General features: G+C 37.3%; 1 protein-coding gene and 1 long non-coding RNA gene across 2 annotated transcripts in view; one reads left to right on the forward strand and one right to left on the reverse strand.

Annotated features, from left to right (window-relative positions):
* Positions 1 to 170: 170 nt before the first annotated feature.
* LOC111344861 (uncharacterized) lies at positions 171 to 3,774 on the forward strand. Its single transcript, XR_002696204.2, has 3 exons — positions 171 to 425; positions 635 to 685; positions 1,140 to 3,774. It is a non-coding gene; the product is annotated as an uncharacterized LOC111344861 (long non-coding RNA).
* A 194-nt stretch (positions 3,775 to 3,968) lies between these two features.
* Positions 3,969 to 14,707, reverse strand: part of LOC111346426 (diacylglycerol kinase theta) — a 12,992-nt gene continuing 2,253 nt past the window's right edge. The window contains exons 5-21 of the mRNA XM_088749534.1: positions 14,540 to 14,589; positions 13,677 to 13,767; positions 13,198 to 13,249; positions 12,789 to 12,928; positions 11,983 to 12,133; positions 11,834 to 11,875; positions 10,487 to 10,602; positions 10,187 to 10,338; positions 9,773 to 9,921; positions 8,712 to 9,021; positions 8,223 to 8,313; positions 7,654 to 7,715; positions 7,297 to 7,339; positions 6,749 to 6,817; positions 6,488 to 6,541; positions 5,747 to 5,845; positions 3,969 to 5,389 (exon numbers count right to left, since the gene is read on the reverse strand). Coding sequence (XP_088605660.1) covers positions 5,276 to 5,389; positions 5,747 to 5,845; positions 6,488 to 6,541; positions 6,749 to 6,817; positions 7,297 to 7,339; positions 7,654 to 7,715; positions 8,223 to 8,313; positions 8,712 to 9,021; positions 9,773 to 9,921; positions 10,187 to 10,338; positions 10,487 to 10,602; positions 11,834 to 11,875; positions 11,983 to 12,133; positions 12,789 to 12,928; positions 13,198 to 13,249; positions 13,677 to 13,767; positions 14,540 to 14,589 — 1,785 coding nt within the window. The 3' untranslated portion in view covers positions 3,969 to 5,275. The remainder of the gene's footprint in view (positions 5,390 to 5,746; positions 5,846 to 6,487; positions 6,542 to 6,748; positions 6,818 to 7,296; positions 7,340 to 7,653; positions 7,716 to 8,222; positions 8,314 to 8,711; positions 9,022 to 9,772; positions 9,922 to 10,186; positions 10,339 to 10,486; positions 10,603 to 11,833; positions 11,876 to 11,982; positions 12,134 to 12,788; positions 12,929 to 13,197; positions 13,250 to 13,676; positions 13,768 to 14,539; positions 14,590 to 14,707) is intronic.

The raw sequence follows: 14,707 nt of genomic DNA on the forward strand, positions 1-14,707 counted from the left end.
TTGTGATCCACCCACAATTCTCGCTCACTTTGCAATATTACAAGTATTCAAATGAACATAATTCAATAAGTTCAATTTCATTTTCAATCGTACTCATGCAGGTCAAGAAGGTGAAAGTAAACCTGAACACAAAAGACCAACTGAAGAAGGTAAAGACAATGATTTGCGAGTTTTAGAAACACATTTTAATACGCTGTATAACATGTGTTATGAGCTTCACAAGTAATTGGGTCAATTTGCTGGCTTAATAGCAGGCCATGGGCCGGGTTTGTTCTGCAGACCACTTATTCACATTCATTTGCCAGCGCACAGAAAAACCGTGACTGTAATTATGCAAAATTGTAATTGTAAACTTTCCTTTCACACAGCTGGTGAGTCTGAGGAGCAAGTAACAAGAGAAGAGATCCCAGTGCCTAGTGACAAAGGTAAAAGTGATTGCGGTTTTGATTAGGTATTTAAGATATTAAAACATTTTGTGAGTTCTTGAAGCATCTTTTTTGACTTGATAATCACCGGGTAAATTCTGGTGGAAAAATTGGTCAAAGGTCTAATAATTATTTAAGAAACTTAAATAGAGACAATATTGAACGATTGAGTCCTAAAGTAACTTTTTTCTATTACATCATTTCTGAAGATGAAGAAGAAGAGAATGCACCTGAGCCTAACATGGACTTCGCAGAGAAAGGTAACTCTCCTTATAAGTTAACCGCCATGTACTAATTGTGGTCTACACAATGCTTCATAAGGTGACGTACAATAAAAAAAAGACTGCTAGGTGGCTATTGGGCTGCACTGAGGAGTTCTCTCGTTCCATATGGTTATAAGTTCATACTTGCGTGTGGTCCTTCATTTACTAACCAGCTTACTGATTGACAATCTGGTCAACTGACTAACTGGCTAGCTGACCAATAAGCTGTGAGATTAAATTAACTAGCTGAGCTGTAGCTGAGTGACAAAGGCTGACTATCTGGCAGATTGTCCGCCTGACCAGTGGGCATGGTTATAGACTAACTGATTTATATTATGGCTTCCTGGACAAGGTGCTTCATTATACCGATTAACGGACTGCCGGCTCGGTAGATTAAGCAACCAACTGGTTTTGTTTTCAATAATTAATGTGCTTTTTCCCTTTGTCTCAGACATTTAACAAGAGCCAAAAGCATTACCATTAGTATGGACACCTCGAGGGCTACAGAATAATTAAAAGATTCAAGGAAAAGGAAAAATAGTTCTTGAGTAGGAATCTATATGTACTGTCTGTGGCAATATCTCAGTCAGAAAATCTGTTTTTAATTTCTTTTTCTTTGATCAGTTTAATGTTTACATTAGTTAACTAGTAAGCTTGTTGTCTGATATCTTCCTTATATGGTTACATAGGTAGGATATCTAAGTAGACGTATAGTGGCAGTCTATCTTCGTTTCCTATTGTTGTGTTTGTTTTTTGTTTGTTTGTATTTTGTGTTTGTTTGTTTTTTTCAATTGTAACATTTTGTTATGTATATTTTTTGTTTGATTTTTTGTTACGTTTTTTGTCACTTGTAACATGTATGTCCACCTAATATTCAAGTCTATTACTCTTCGCATGTTTCTATAGACCATAGTTCTTAGACCACATTCAAACCTAATGGATAAAGGGAAACACAACGATATCACCGGTGAAGCCAGCCTGAAATCCTGTACAGCTGGTTATACAATTTGTCTTTCGCCTCTTTGACTCTTAAAACATAACTCTTGTAAATTTTGAAACAAAATTTGAAATTTCTCATGGTACAGGCCTGCAACAAGTCGAAAAGGTGGCTACGCTCCCAGTATAATAAGACATTTCAGTCTGCATGCTGATCTATCCATTGAAGTTATTCCCTATTATCAGTAATAATATAGCTGAGTAAATATATTGGTTAGAAATGCTCCACCGGTTTTAGACCTAATGTTTGGCTCATTACCATGGTAATTTTTTAGCTTGTTCAGAGCTTGTTCTCAGTTTAAAAGGGACTCGATGACCTGATTACTTTCCTTCCACACTTCTATCTCAGTTTTTCCCAAAACTGCGATTTCATAATAGGACATGAATCATGATAGCTGACCGATGCAAGTGTTTAATTAACGCTTAAATTAACTTTCGAAAGTTCAGTTTCAATGGTGTCTCTAATTTAGAAAACAGGCAAGCAAATATTGAACAAACACCTAGAATTTAATTGGGGGAGATCCGTTAAATCAATTATCAGAAATTTTAGCGGCAGTATAACAATGATCTAAAAGCTCATATTAAGAATGTTTTTTTACTCGTTTGAGAGAATCACTGGCCGTATAATTGCTTTTCATTGGAAAGGAAAAGGAAAAAGCATCTATGACAAGAACAACTCAGACACATGTACGCGTCAAGACTATCTCAGAATTTTACTTCTCTCTTTTCCGAATTTTTCTGCTTGATACCAAATTTAGATCAATACATGTAATATTGAAAAGAACAAAAAGGGTTCAGTAATGCGATCACAATAATAGAACATCAACGCGCTTTAATAAGAATTATCAGAAGTTTTTCTAAATTTTTCTGCTTGATACCAAATTCAGATCAGTACATCTAATATTGAAAGAATACAAATAGGCTGATGATGCGATCACAATAGTAAAACATCAACGCGCTTTATAAGAATTATCAGAGATCTATCAGTAAAACAAAGACTTAGATAGCTCATATCTAGAATTTTGTTTAACTCGTTTAAGAGTAATTCGCTCTCAGATTGCGTTTTAATCGTTGAGAACGATGAAGCATCTAACATTTGACAAGAAAGACTTAGACGAGTGTACCGGTCAAAACATCATTCACAACATATTTGGTAGCAAGCTGCTAATATAAATAGTTCATTACTTACAGATTACGAATCAAATTGTTTCATTTCACAAGTATCTTTAGTTAAAAATTACAAACTAAGGTAAAAATGCAGAAAAATCGAAAAACTTACTGGTAAAGACGTTACTTATGAAAGATTTGGTAGATATAAAATGATCTAAGTAGCTAATTTTTTGAATTTTTGTAACTCTCATGAGAACATTATGGTAGTTAAAGGTAGAGTGGCGTCATTTCTGCAATGTTTCGACGTTTGTCATTAGCGCAGATTATAAAAAAAAAAAAAAAAAAAAAAAAAATTAGAAAGATTTTTGGGTAACGCGTAACAACAACAATTTGAATAGTTCATTCCCACAACTGGCATGAGTGAGTTTTACGCAATTTAAATTAAATTAAACTAAATGAATAACTTTCGATGAAAGTAGACAAAAAAGGAAGAGAAAAACAGGAAAATATAACGGGTAAGACGTCGGTTGTTACAGTTTTTTTTATAGGATACAAATGATCTAAATAGCTCATTTTTATAATTTTATAACTCGTTTACGAACATTATAATCATTGGGAGTTGCAGTGACGTCTGTCACTTTTATAACATTATTCGTCATTATTATTGATTTTAACCATAACACAAAAAAAAAAGAAAGAAAGAAGGTCTTTGGATACCACAAAAATAGGTATTTGGTAGCGTTTTGAAGTCTAATTTTGTAGGTCATTTTTAAAATTTATTTAACTCATATCGAGAATTCTAGTTCATTGTATTATGTGGTATTCAAACTGTTTGAAAGCTTTGTTCAAACGTGTTCGTCAAACACGACTAGTTTACTGTAAGAATATCTTTGAAGCAAAAGTGGCATTTAGAGGAAAATGACACCAAGTTAAGATTTATTGTAAAACGAAGCCTTCAATAAAACATCTGAAAGACCTTACACATGAGCCCGTTCATGGTTTACCCTTTCGGAAGTTTCGAGGTCTCGCTTCAATTTCATTCACAGTATGGATTATGAGTAACAATGGCCTGTCTTAAAGTGAACTGATACAAAAATGATTTCTGTATCTCTTGTCCTAAGCGAACCTTGATTGCACTGGGTGAGGGGGTAAGTAAATGGCCTTGAATTACTCATAATATCGAACATTCGTTTTAATAAATTATTCAGTTTGAATGTTTCTTAATTCGAAGAAAGGCGTTACCTCTCTTCTCCGAGCCCAACAACCGCTTTGCCTCTAAAGAGAACAAAAAAAAAAAATGCCATGAAAAGGTTACTTCACAAATTTAATTCCTTCGGAACACAACTACATCAATCTACTTTTTTTTTTAATGACACATTCCAATAGATTTAAAGGCACAAATGTTTATTTGTTTGAAAATGGATACTTCAACGGCTAACCTGTTTTTGTACAAATAATTACAAGTACAACATTCATTTAAAAACATATTCGAACATAAATTCTCTTCAAATTTTCAGTTCTTTTCCGTATAAATTGGTGGGGCAAGCTAAGCTTTGAACTCCACCTCAAGACAGAGGTTTTATCACTTTAATTTGTGCTTTTGACATGACTGTATAATAGCATGGTATGAGTTTGGTTCTTTAGCGCGTATTGTCGACTACGACGGCTATCCGCTTTTACTAGCGAGTAGAGAAAGACCGAGTGTGGCTGAGACGCAGTTTCTGAATTACTTTATACCACTTCAATGAAGGTATTGTGGCCGTTGCTAGAAATGGAGTCCAACAGCAGAAATGGTAACAGAGCTGAAGAACGTATGCGCACGCGCCAGACTTTTCCGCAGGAAAACTGATTTTGAGTCGTTTGCCTTGTTGATTTTCAATTCTGTTGCTTCTAGGCGTCGTTTTCCTTGCCGCTTTTGTTTTACAGAAAACTTCAAAAACTTTGTACACCCCTTAAATATTTTCCAAAATAAATTTTCTCGTTTAAAACTTTGGAAATAGGAAAATGTCTTCGACGACAACAAAATGCCTTGGTTTGAAATGTTAGCTCCTTTTTCTTTCCGAAAATTTCGCTAAATTTTAAACCACGTATGCTTGAGCCCGCGTTGTTGACCGCGTACCTTTGACGTAACATTTCGTTTTTAAGCTCTGTCATGAAAGGTAAGTTACACCGAAGAGGTTCGAGTGGTGACGCCTGATGAAGACGTATTTTAGTCCGAACTATTTATATTTACAGACGTCAGCAAGACAGCGTACACCCAGAGCTATACAAATGACAATAGTTTTCTTCAAAATTTAAAATTACATTTTCTCGGCTGAAACAATACCTTACTAGATGAACTTTGCAGGATAAACAAGTTAAATATAAATCAGAGCTGGTACAAATGTTCAGTATAGTTTCTAATGAAGCGGCTATAATTGTGAGTCACTTTTATATTTAAGATTATTTTCTTCCGTGAGAAAAGGCCCGGGAAAACTCTGTTTAATCGTCATAAAAAATAGTTCTCGTTGCGCTGGGACTTGAAGGACGACGAGACGAGCTTGAAGGTCTTCTTAGGTTTTTCACTTTAACTTTCCTCTTTGAAAGCATCAGTGCCTAAAGAAAACAAGAAGTAAAATGAACTAGAGAGGAAATTTCCAGAAGTGTTCGTTAGCCGTTTTTGCTCTACCAATATATATATATATATATATATATATATATATATATATATATATATATATATTTAAATCTGTTAGTAAGAACTCCGACTAAAGTAGTCCGGTTATAAACTTTAACTGAATTCTTGGATGTCAATGTTAAAAAAAAAAACATATGCTTCTTAGCTAAAAAAAGATAAGATTAAATTGGTTTCCGGGATGTCCCACGTGCAACTTTATCACTGAGATCCGAGCCTTTTATTTTCTCCGGCCAGTAGTCTTTAACAAGGTTATTACACGGTTTTCTGTACAATACCTGTGTTAGTATGGGCCGCACGATCACATTACCCGGAGGCTGCATCCAAGGTTCACCATCTATTTGTACAGGCATCTCTGATTTTAATTTGATATTTATCTGTAATAAAAATCATAATAATGGATAAAAAAAATATCGAAGTGCGTGAATAAAGAGGGTCAGTTTCTAAAGAAACTGTGCTGCTGCGTCGGTGGAGATATTACAACATAATTTGGTTTTATCAGCTGAGTTGAGATTATAAATTGACCACCATGGAGGGCGTTTGAAGCTGACGTCTCGAGCGTTAGTCCCTCGTTAGCGCGAATGTTGGACTTGTGAGTTGTGTATTTTCTATAAAGATAAATGGAACTACGCTATTGGGGCAATTTTGCTGTCTTTGAGAAATTTATTCAGGCTCATTAACACCAAACTGCACGAGAAATCGTGTCATTGCCTATACTTATTGGTTACTTGGGCAAAATACCCTATTTTTCCCTAGCCGATGTTCGAAAACCAGAGTTTGCGCTCTTTCTTTTCAGGGGGGAACGAAAAAGAATAGCCCACGTGTAGCCGTAGCCGTACTCTTCCCGCCCCGTGGAGAAACAAAAGGGAGGGTACGGTTACACGTGGGCTTGGGGAAGGGTGGAAATCATTCTTCGCCAACATGGTAATGTGACAAACAAGAATGACAAGATAAAAATAAGAGAGAATAACTGACTTATGGCTGCATTAGTTTACTGGATTACAACGAGAAATCTTTACCTGGGCTCCCTGTGCCAGTCGGATACCAGTCCTGATTCCACTTTGAATTTGACCCTATAAGTAAAAAAGAAAAAAAAAAACACTCATCTTCATATTCACTGCTAAATGAAAACGTTTCCGATCCATATACGTGAGAAATGACAAGGCTGGGTACAAAAAATAAGGCAGTTAGTAGTGAAACATCACCTGGTGCAGATTGGAGAGAATCCACCTGCTGATGTTAGGGCATAAAAGGCAAAGCCGGTAGTGATTCTGACTTACCATGTGCATGACTCCCTGAAGTCCAACTACCTCTACAAGACCGTCACAGTGACAAGCTGAGGCATAACCCTGCAAACAGAGTCAGCAATTCTCAATTAAGAGTCGAAGAGGAATCCGGGATCGCATCTGTTTTGATTAACTTTGCTTTGTGATTGGTCCAGCTATCTCAAGTCGCCATCTGAACTAATCAGGAACAAAACCAAAACCACCGTGTTTTGGTTATTTTCAACATCCGTACTCACAAATGATGGCGTTCTCGTTGGCTACAGATACTTGCAATTTTGTCTTTTCTGGTTGGCCCTTGTGATTACTTCTGTGTAGGTGTTCTTAAACGATATATCGGTCGGTATATCGGGCGAAAGTTGGTCGATACTCGACTGATACTCATTTGAGACTCGGTCGAGACTCGGTCGAGACTCGATTGATATATCGGCCGAGATGCATGTCGGCCGATATAGCGATTGACTCGACTGCGTGTTTTTAAAGACCTCACTTGCCTGGGACAAAAAGGACAGAGATCAATGCTAAATTCAAGTCGTATTACATACATCTTCTTTGTCTGGTCCCCATGCATCCGTACCTGCTCCCCAACTACTCGGACAAAACAAATTATAAATAATTAAAGGGAAAACTAAATACAAATGAAAACAAAATCCATCACGTGTATAGAAGCGATGCTCGCACCTGAACTGCTACCAATGAAAAATCAGAAGAGAAAACTTTAAAGTTCAACTTTAACTAGATTCGAACCCATGCCTTCCAGCCAGATAAAAAACTGAGCATCTTAAAATTACGCTTTGAAACCGATTTTAATCTGTTTTCTCAATCCACTCAATTGGAAATTTCACCACTGCAACACTGATTCGAATCCTTTTGACTGACTTCAACTTCCAGCTTTCACTAACCTGCCTATGTTAAGAATAACAATTCCTTCTAGTGTTGGTAAGTCAATTTTTTTGCCATCAATCTGTAGCGAAACAGAAAATTACAAATGAAAATGCTGAGAAACGAGAGAAAGATAGATCACTGGAACCGTAAGGAGTACAACAGGCAAAAAAGTACCAAGGGATACTCCAAAAACCATCTCATTCGGGCGTTAAATTTTTAAGACAAACGCCCTCAACTACTTGGCGTTCAATCACTCAGTGTTGAATACAACTGACAAACGATGATGATTTCAGGACAACACTCAATATTAAATGAGTTAAGTTTGTAAACAAGACAAACACCTTCCCAGTGTAGGAGCTTTTAACGCTTCCGCAAAGTGAGGCTACTGTAACTATTGCTATTCCACCTGATTGTGATGCTAATTCATCGTAGATTAACATCCTCCCCCTTCCCCTTTCGCGGGATTTTGTCGGGTTTATTCGGCCGTTCGCTGTGGGTAAAGAGACGCTTTCTAAGAATAGATAATTCATCCCATGAAGGCAACCATGTAAGCTGTTCCAATATCTTCGTTCTACAGATTAATCACCTCTATTTCGACTTCGTGAGTAAATGTCCGCGAGTAGCCTTTGACCATTTTCTTTATCCCTGCTCTAAAGTAAACTCCTTTGTTATGAAGCCTGAAAAAAGAAAAATCACAGAATCGACGACCTCTTACTTACAATAAATCATAAAACGCAAGGTCGAAGTTTTCTAACCTATCCACTTTCAAAAGCGCTTACGAAGGAAGTTAAAATCTATTGGACGTTTGACTACTCCGTATCCGTTAATAACCTTTGGAGGGTGGGAAGGGGGAGGTAGTCTGTAAGACATCTAAAGTGATAAATAGAGTCGGGCACGCACATTCCCACAGACGAATTCGAAATACAGACGACAAAGAGAACAACTCAGAAGACTATGAAACATTTGTTATCAATTGCAAGTGCCATCCAATAGCCTTAGCAATCAACACTGTTCCTTAAATCGAGCGGATGTAAAACTACTGTAACAAGTAGATTTACTTTTTTTGCATCCTTACCTGCTATGGAATTTATCAGGTGCTTCCTCTCTCTGAAGATGAAAATCTAAACAAAGCTCAGCTCCAATTCCGATGCCAAAGTAGTTATTCATCGTAAAAATACTAGGATCGTCCTCTCTTCCTCCCATCGAACCAAGTGCGCTGTCGTTTGACAGTATGTCAGGAACGTTAGTGTCCACGGAGTCAAACATGACACACCATCTATCAAGAAACACTTTGTGAGCCTGGTCAATGGCCATGAGTAGCGATACAGGACTCTCGCCGCCAGAGTAACCACTTCCCCTATGGAGGATACGAGAGAGATCATTACCTGTACGTTTACAATCTAATTTAGTTTCCCAAACATTATCTATCCACTAAGAAGAACACTAGAGAGATCAGTACATGCAAGCTGAGAATCTCATCCAACTTCCATCTCAATCTGTATCCACTAACGAAATCCCCACAAAGAAATTATCAATCACGAGAGGGGAGTGGGCGTCAGTCCTTCCCAACAGAGTATAAAGGGGGGACATTAGAAATTGACTGAGGAATCTTAAGAATATTAAAATCCCTTATGGGCGATGAGTAATGGCTTGTCCCGAAGTCAAGAGTCTCAGGCAATTTCCAACCTATTCTCCATCTACTATGCTCCGAGGAAGGGCTAACGATTGAAACGACAGGTTTTCAAATGCGTCATAGCGGTTTGTCTATCACTGTAAAACTCTAGTTGTCAACCACGTGCTGGAAACGCTCATTTAATTGTCACATGAAGCATTAAGCTTCGAATAATAATCGATGATCGTTCGTTAATCTTCTTTAAATACAAGGGCTGTTGAGGCCTAAAAAATTAAATTGGAAAGTTTGCACGACTTTTTGAGTGTCCATCACTTAGAAGCACGTGAGGCAAAGTCGAGGTTAGTTTTAGATTTCCATCCGATTGACCAAGTTTGTCGCAAGAGTCTTGAGATCGATCACACAGCCCAGTACAACAAAACCTATACAAGGCTTTATTTTCGACTCTGGAAAGAAATTTTCTCTAACTCGCAGTTTACAGGAGTCACTTGTAACAATCCACTTACCAGTGCCAAGAGGAAGTACTGCTGATGCAGGTAACTTACACTTCAACTCTTGAACAACATCATCCAAACACGACAACACCCAGCCAACTGTCCCATCGCCACCACAGATCAAGACACGAAAATCAGGAATAGAGCTGAAAGCGTAAAATCTAAAACAAACACAATAATCAATTCTAGACCACGGAACAAAGATGAGAGAAGAAAACAAGGCTCGTAGCATTGGGTATAAAATAGCTCTAACTGATCAAGACGCAACTTAAACGACAAAATTAGATTTGTATCACAGTGACTTAATTTTTGTTATGTAAATACACAAATCAGTTTTCGAACTGCTACGTACTTAGTAATGAATAAACTTCAACTTCAATTGCAAAAATCAGTTTTTTAGATTCGAAGGGCAGGATTTTAACATACCCTAATAATGGGCCTCCTTCTGTGAGGCTGTACACTTGATGAGGGTTGAGCAGTCTCTGGAAAGCTGCTGACATGTCAGCCCCCTGACCACCTCCACTTCTGGAGTTAACAAGTACTAGAAGGGGTTGGCTTCCAGGGGGAAACAGCCCAGGCTACAAGAAGGAAGAAACAAAAACGACAGGATAAGCATAACTCCTTTTTTGATTCAGGTCAATCCTTTTTTTTTTAGCTTTTTTTTTTTAAGTACTTCCAGAAATACTCTAGAGAAAAACCTTTGCTCTTGAATTTGCAGCTACTTACATGAATAGTGGGTAGGACTCTCACAAACAGCTCTTTGTTGTCCATAGTGGAATTTTTGAATTTATTTACAGCATCGGCTGCTGTGTCAGCGGCAGGAAATAACACAAACACCATACCTGGAAAGAGTTACAATGTCAACATTGGGTGACGTAATTAACTGTAAAAAACTACAAAAACAAAAGAAAAAAATAAACCTCTTCAGTCGTTATTGTCATATGACCAGCTTCGCGAGCGAGTGTTTTTATGCCATTCCTGATTTCTGATTGACATAAGCGGCGGTTCTACTCTCGCAGGATTGTCTTTCGAATTCCACAAAGTAAAACTCAATGACTTATCTTTGAGTTATCAAAGATAAGTCATTGATATCTATAAAATGCATTATCTTCCATGCCGTAAACAGATTGATCTCTCCAAAGTTAACATCTATATAAATAACACTCCTGCAGCCCGGGTGGAGAAATGTCATTGTATAATTAAATGCAGCCGGTTTACATGCCACGTAATTCTTAGGCAGTCTCGTATGTCACCAGGGAGCAGTAATGGAATTTCAAAGTAAGCATTGCAGTCTGTCAAAACGAAGAAAAGCACGTAAGGTATTAAATGTGCAAAAAGAAAAAGGACATAGCACTCGGTCCAAATGCTTCATCAAACAGAGCTAACCCCGCTTTCTTATAAATTAACAATGGGACAAAACCTTAAACGAGATCAAAGCTAATCAGAACAAAGGAATTCGCCTTATCTTGCCCACCGGCACTGCCAGCGATATTTAGTAAATAAACCCCTTCGGGCGGCTGGTATGTCGGCTGATAATGTCCGCGGCTGAGACATTGTCCGAAAAATGAGTATTTGGCCGAGAAGCGAAGCCGTGAGGGCAAATATGAAATTTTGAGGACAATCTCTCACCAAGGACATTATCAGTCGACATACCAGCAAGCCAGAACAGGGTTTATTTATTTTATAACCCTCCCATTAATTTCCACATCGCAATTAAACTGCGCGTAAACAAACAAAAAAAGCCAGTGGTGATCTGATGGCGAATGCGCGTGATTGACGCGAGCAAGCAAAAAAAAAAACAGTTTGGTTTCCTTCCATGTAAATAGGAGAACGGAAAAGTTGAAAATCTTGTGTTGACTACGTTTTTTTTTTTTTTGCACGGAAAAAATAGGAGGACAAATATCGAGGCGGACGGGGGTTATTGCGTGATAACTGTCCTGTGATTTTGCACCACGTGACGTATAGTAACCAATAAAATCACGCCAGAATTAATGGAGGGGGTTATAAACTGTAATAATACTAAGTCTTGTGTAAATAGATTCATGCACTGAACTTTAGAATCTAGTAGCTCACCATAACTTGGAAACACACTTTTCATCTCACAATATTCCATAGCTGCAAAACAATTACATACAAACTCTTAATTGAAAGGAAGAAAGAGGACGAGAACAACCAAAACCAGAAACCGTCCTCAGAAGATTCCAATGCGCAAGTCATTTCACAAACAAACAAAACAGAACTCACTTTCAAGGTTTTGCATTTACTTGGTTCCAGGCTTACGGGGAGACTGCCAACAGAAATGCATACACTTCCCAAGGGTTCTAAGTTTTGCCTCAAGTAGAATCGTGTGAGTTTCATTTTCCTTACAAACTTCTGCAAAGAAAAGACGTTAAGTCAATTTTATAGAGAACCTATGATCTTCAGATAAAAGCAATATTTGTTAATATATATCATTAGAAATCACTTTGCACTTATCAAAGAAAGTTACAATTAAAGACAGAATAGCTGGAAGCACGAAATTATATAAAGAGCAAAATTATGGCTATGTAATCCGGCAGAACTTTCCTGGTTCTATACATTCTAAAAAGAATTCAATCTGGTAAAAATCAAAGTCCAGATGGCCATAAATTTGAGAAAGCCACCATGATTGTAACTTTAGAGGAGGTCAATTGGAAGGTGAAAAGAGAGAGAAGTGCCTCACTCAGATAATTAAAACAAACAAACAAACGAACAAAAAGATAGGAGAATTTTGGGAGAGTCCAAAACAAAGAAAGGGGTCAATTTTCGTGAGTGAGGAGGGGAAGGCGATTTCCTGAAGAACGTTCACTCAGTTGAGGAAATATAAAGGTAATAAATTTATTAGAGTCCGTGAGGAAAATGTCATTTACATTGAGAACTTAGAAGAAAAAGTATCAAAGTCCTCCCAATTGATAGCCTTTACAAAGTTCAAGGGCTTATTATTAATTTGAAACAAAAGCTGAACATTACATGCATTCCAAAGTCCTACTGATTAATAACAAAATCTTACTTTTCTATTATCCATCAAGGATTTCCATGGACAGTCATTGTGTTCCATTCTTCGTTCATGGACTGATAATTCAATAAGAATAAAAGTGGTGTGAGCTGGCAAGTTAATTATCAAAAGTGCTAAATTTAAAATTGAATGCACTGCATGGAGTTCTATGAAGAATTTGCGAGTAATTTTCTACACACGCTTTCGTGTATTTCTTTTACTCGCGCGTAATTTCCGTGTAAATTGCGTGCAATATGGCGGATTTACAAGCATAATACGCACATGTAATGCTGCTATTCTTTCAGTCGGTATTGTGTGCAGTATTGAGTTAATAACTAAAGCAAAATTTAATGTCCTTTATCCCATTACGACCTCAGTTATGAAAATGAGTTTAGAAAAATCTACATAAAATGGGATATGTTACCTCCTTGAGTTAGGTGCACTTCAGTCAGGGAAAAGTCATTTTCATTGGTACCCTGTGCATAAGAATTAATCTCATAGGTAACAAAAAAACCAGAGGAATTCCATTCAAACTCCACTCAATTAGTATTTAATTTATTTTAAGTTGCATTAAAAATCAGTCCTGTGAAAAAAAAAGAAAGATTGAAAATGTTCCAAAAGATTGGACTACATAATGAGGAGAAGAGTGATGGAAGTGAACTGAGAGAAAGAAAGGTTGAGAGTGAGAAAAGAGAGGGAAGGAAAAGGAAGCATGGAAGGGAGAGAGGAAGCAAGCAAGGGACAGAGAGTAAGCAGTGAAAGAAAGGAGGGAGGAAATGAGAAACAATCAAGAGAAAGATGAAGGGGTGTGAGGGGGGGGGGGAGGGAGAAAGCAAAGAAGAAAGGGAGGGAGGAGAGCACCCTAACAATTGATGACATAACGCACTGAACCTTGAGACAAACCTTCAATTCAAATTTTTCTAAAGCAGCACTTATCACATCTGAAACAGTTGTCTGTGCAGTCACTGGGATTGTCTTGAATGTTCCTGCCACACTACATTGGGTATGTTACAAAACAATTAGTTCACTATTATTTAAACACCCACAGCCGAGGAAAAAATGCAGTTTTGTCCTTACATGAAGCATGCAGGTGGTTAAAAAGTTGAGAAAAAAAAGGCAATGAGTACACAGAGATTTTCAACATTCTAAGAGGGGGATATCTCTCAACTTACCAAAGAAATGTTTAAGAATCAACAACTTATGTAGACGGGACTGATCAATTTTCATGAACTAGAGCCCTGCACAGGTATCACAAGGGTCATGGTTTCAAATCCCATATGGGCCAGAATTTTTTTCAGGACTTATTTCCACAACTCTATAAGTAGGGTTTATTACTACGAGGATCACTTTCCTACAAAATTGAAGACTTCATAACCCGGAGAGTACTTTGAATATTTCTGCCAGATTCCTGCAAAATCACACCAATCTCCCAATAAGACATAACTCTCAGAGACATGGGCTTGGCCCTTAGACCCCAAAGAGTGACAAGCACCTACTTCCTCCTCACAGTACCCCCTGAGTCACGCCTTAAGGTCACGAGAATATAGACAATAATCACCAACTAAAGAAGCTATTGATTGTTAAACAAATTCTCTTTGTCAGCACCATGGGAAAGTTGTACAAAACAGTATGGAGAGTATGTAATTACTGATGTCAGGGTATAAAAGGGTTAAGAGTATGGCCTGATTCAAATTGATCCTTTTAATGAAATAAACATTGTACCAGCCAATTAAAATTTAATAATGATCATAATTACAATTACTAACTTTATCATTCCAGGGTAAACTCTTATATATCCTTTCCATCTATCTGCACCCTGCAGTGGGGAATTGATTAAATGAAAAGAGAACAAGTTGAAATATCCAAAAGCAAGAACCATGCTGACTTGTAACCTTGTTTACAGGAAAAATATTATTTCAAAAAATCTAATATGA

Source organism: Stylophora pistillata, chromosome 2 (genome assembly GCF_964205215.1).
Source record: "Stylophora pistillata chromosome 2, jaStyPist1.2, whole genome shotgun sequence".
Classification (NCBI taxonomy): domain Eukaryota; kingdom Metazoa; phylum Cnidaria; class Anthozoa; order Scleractinia; family Pocilloporidae; genus Stylophora; species Stylophora pistillata.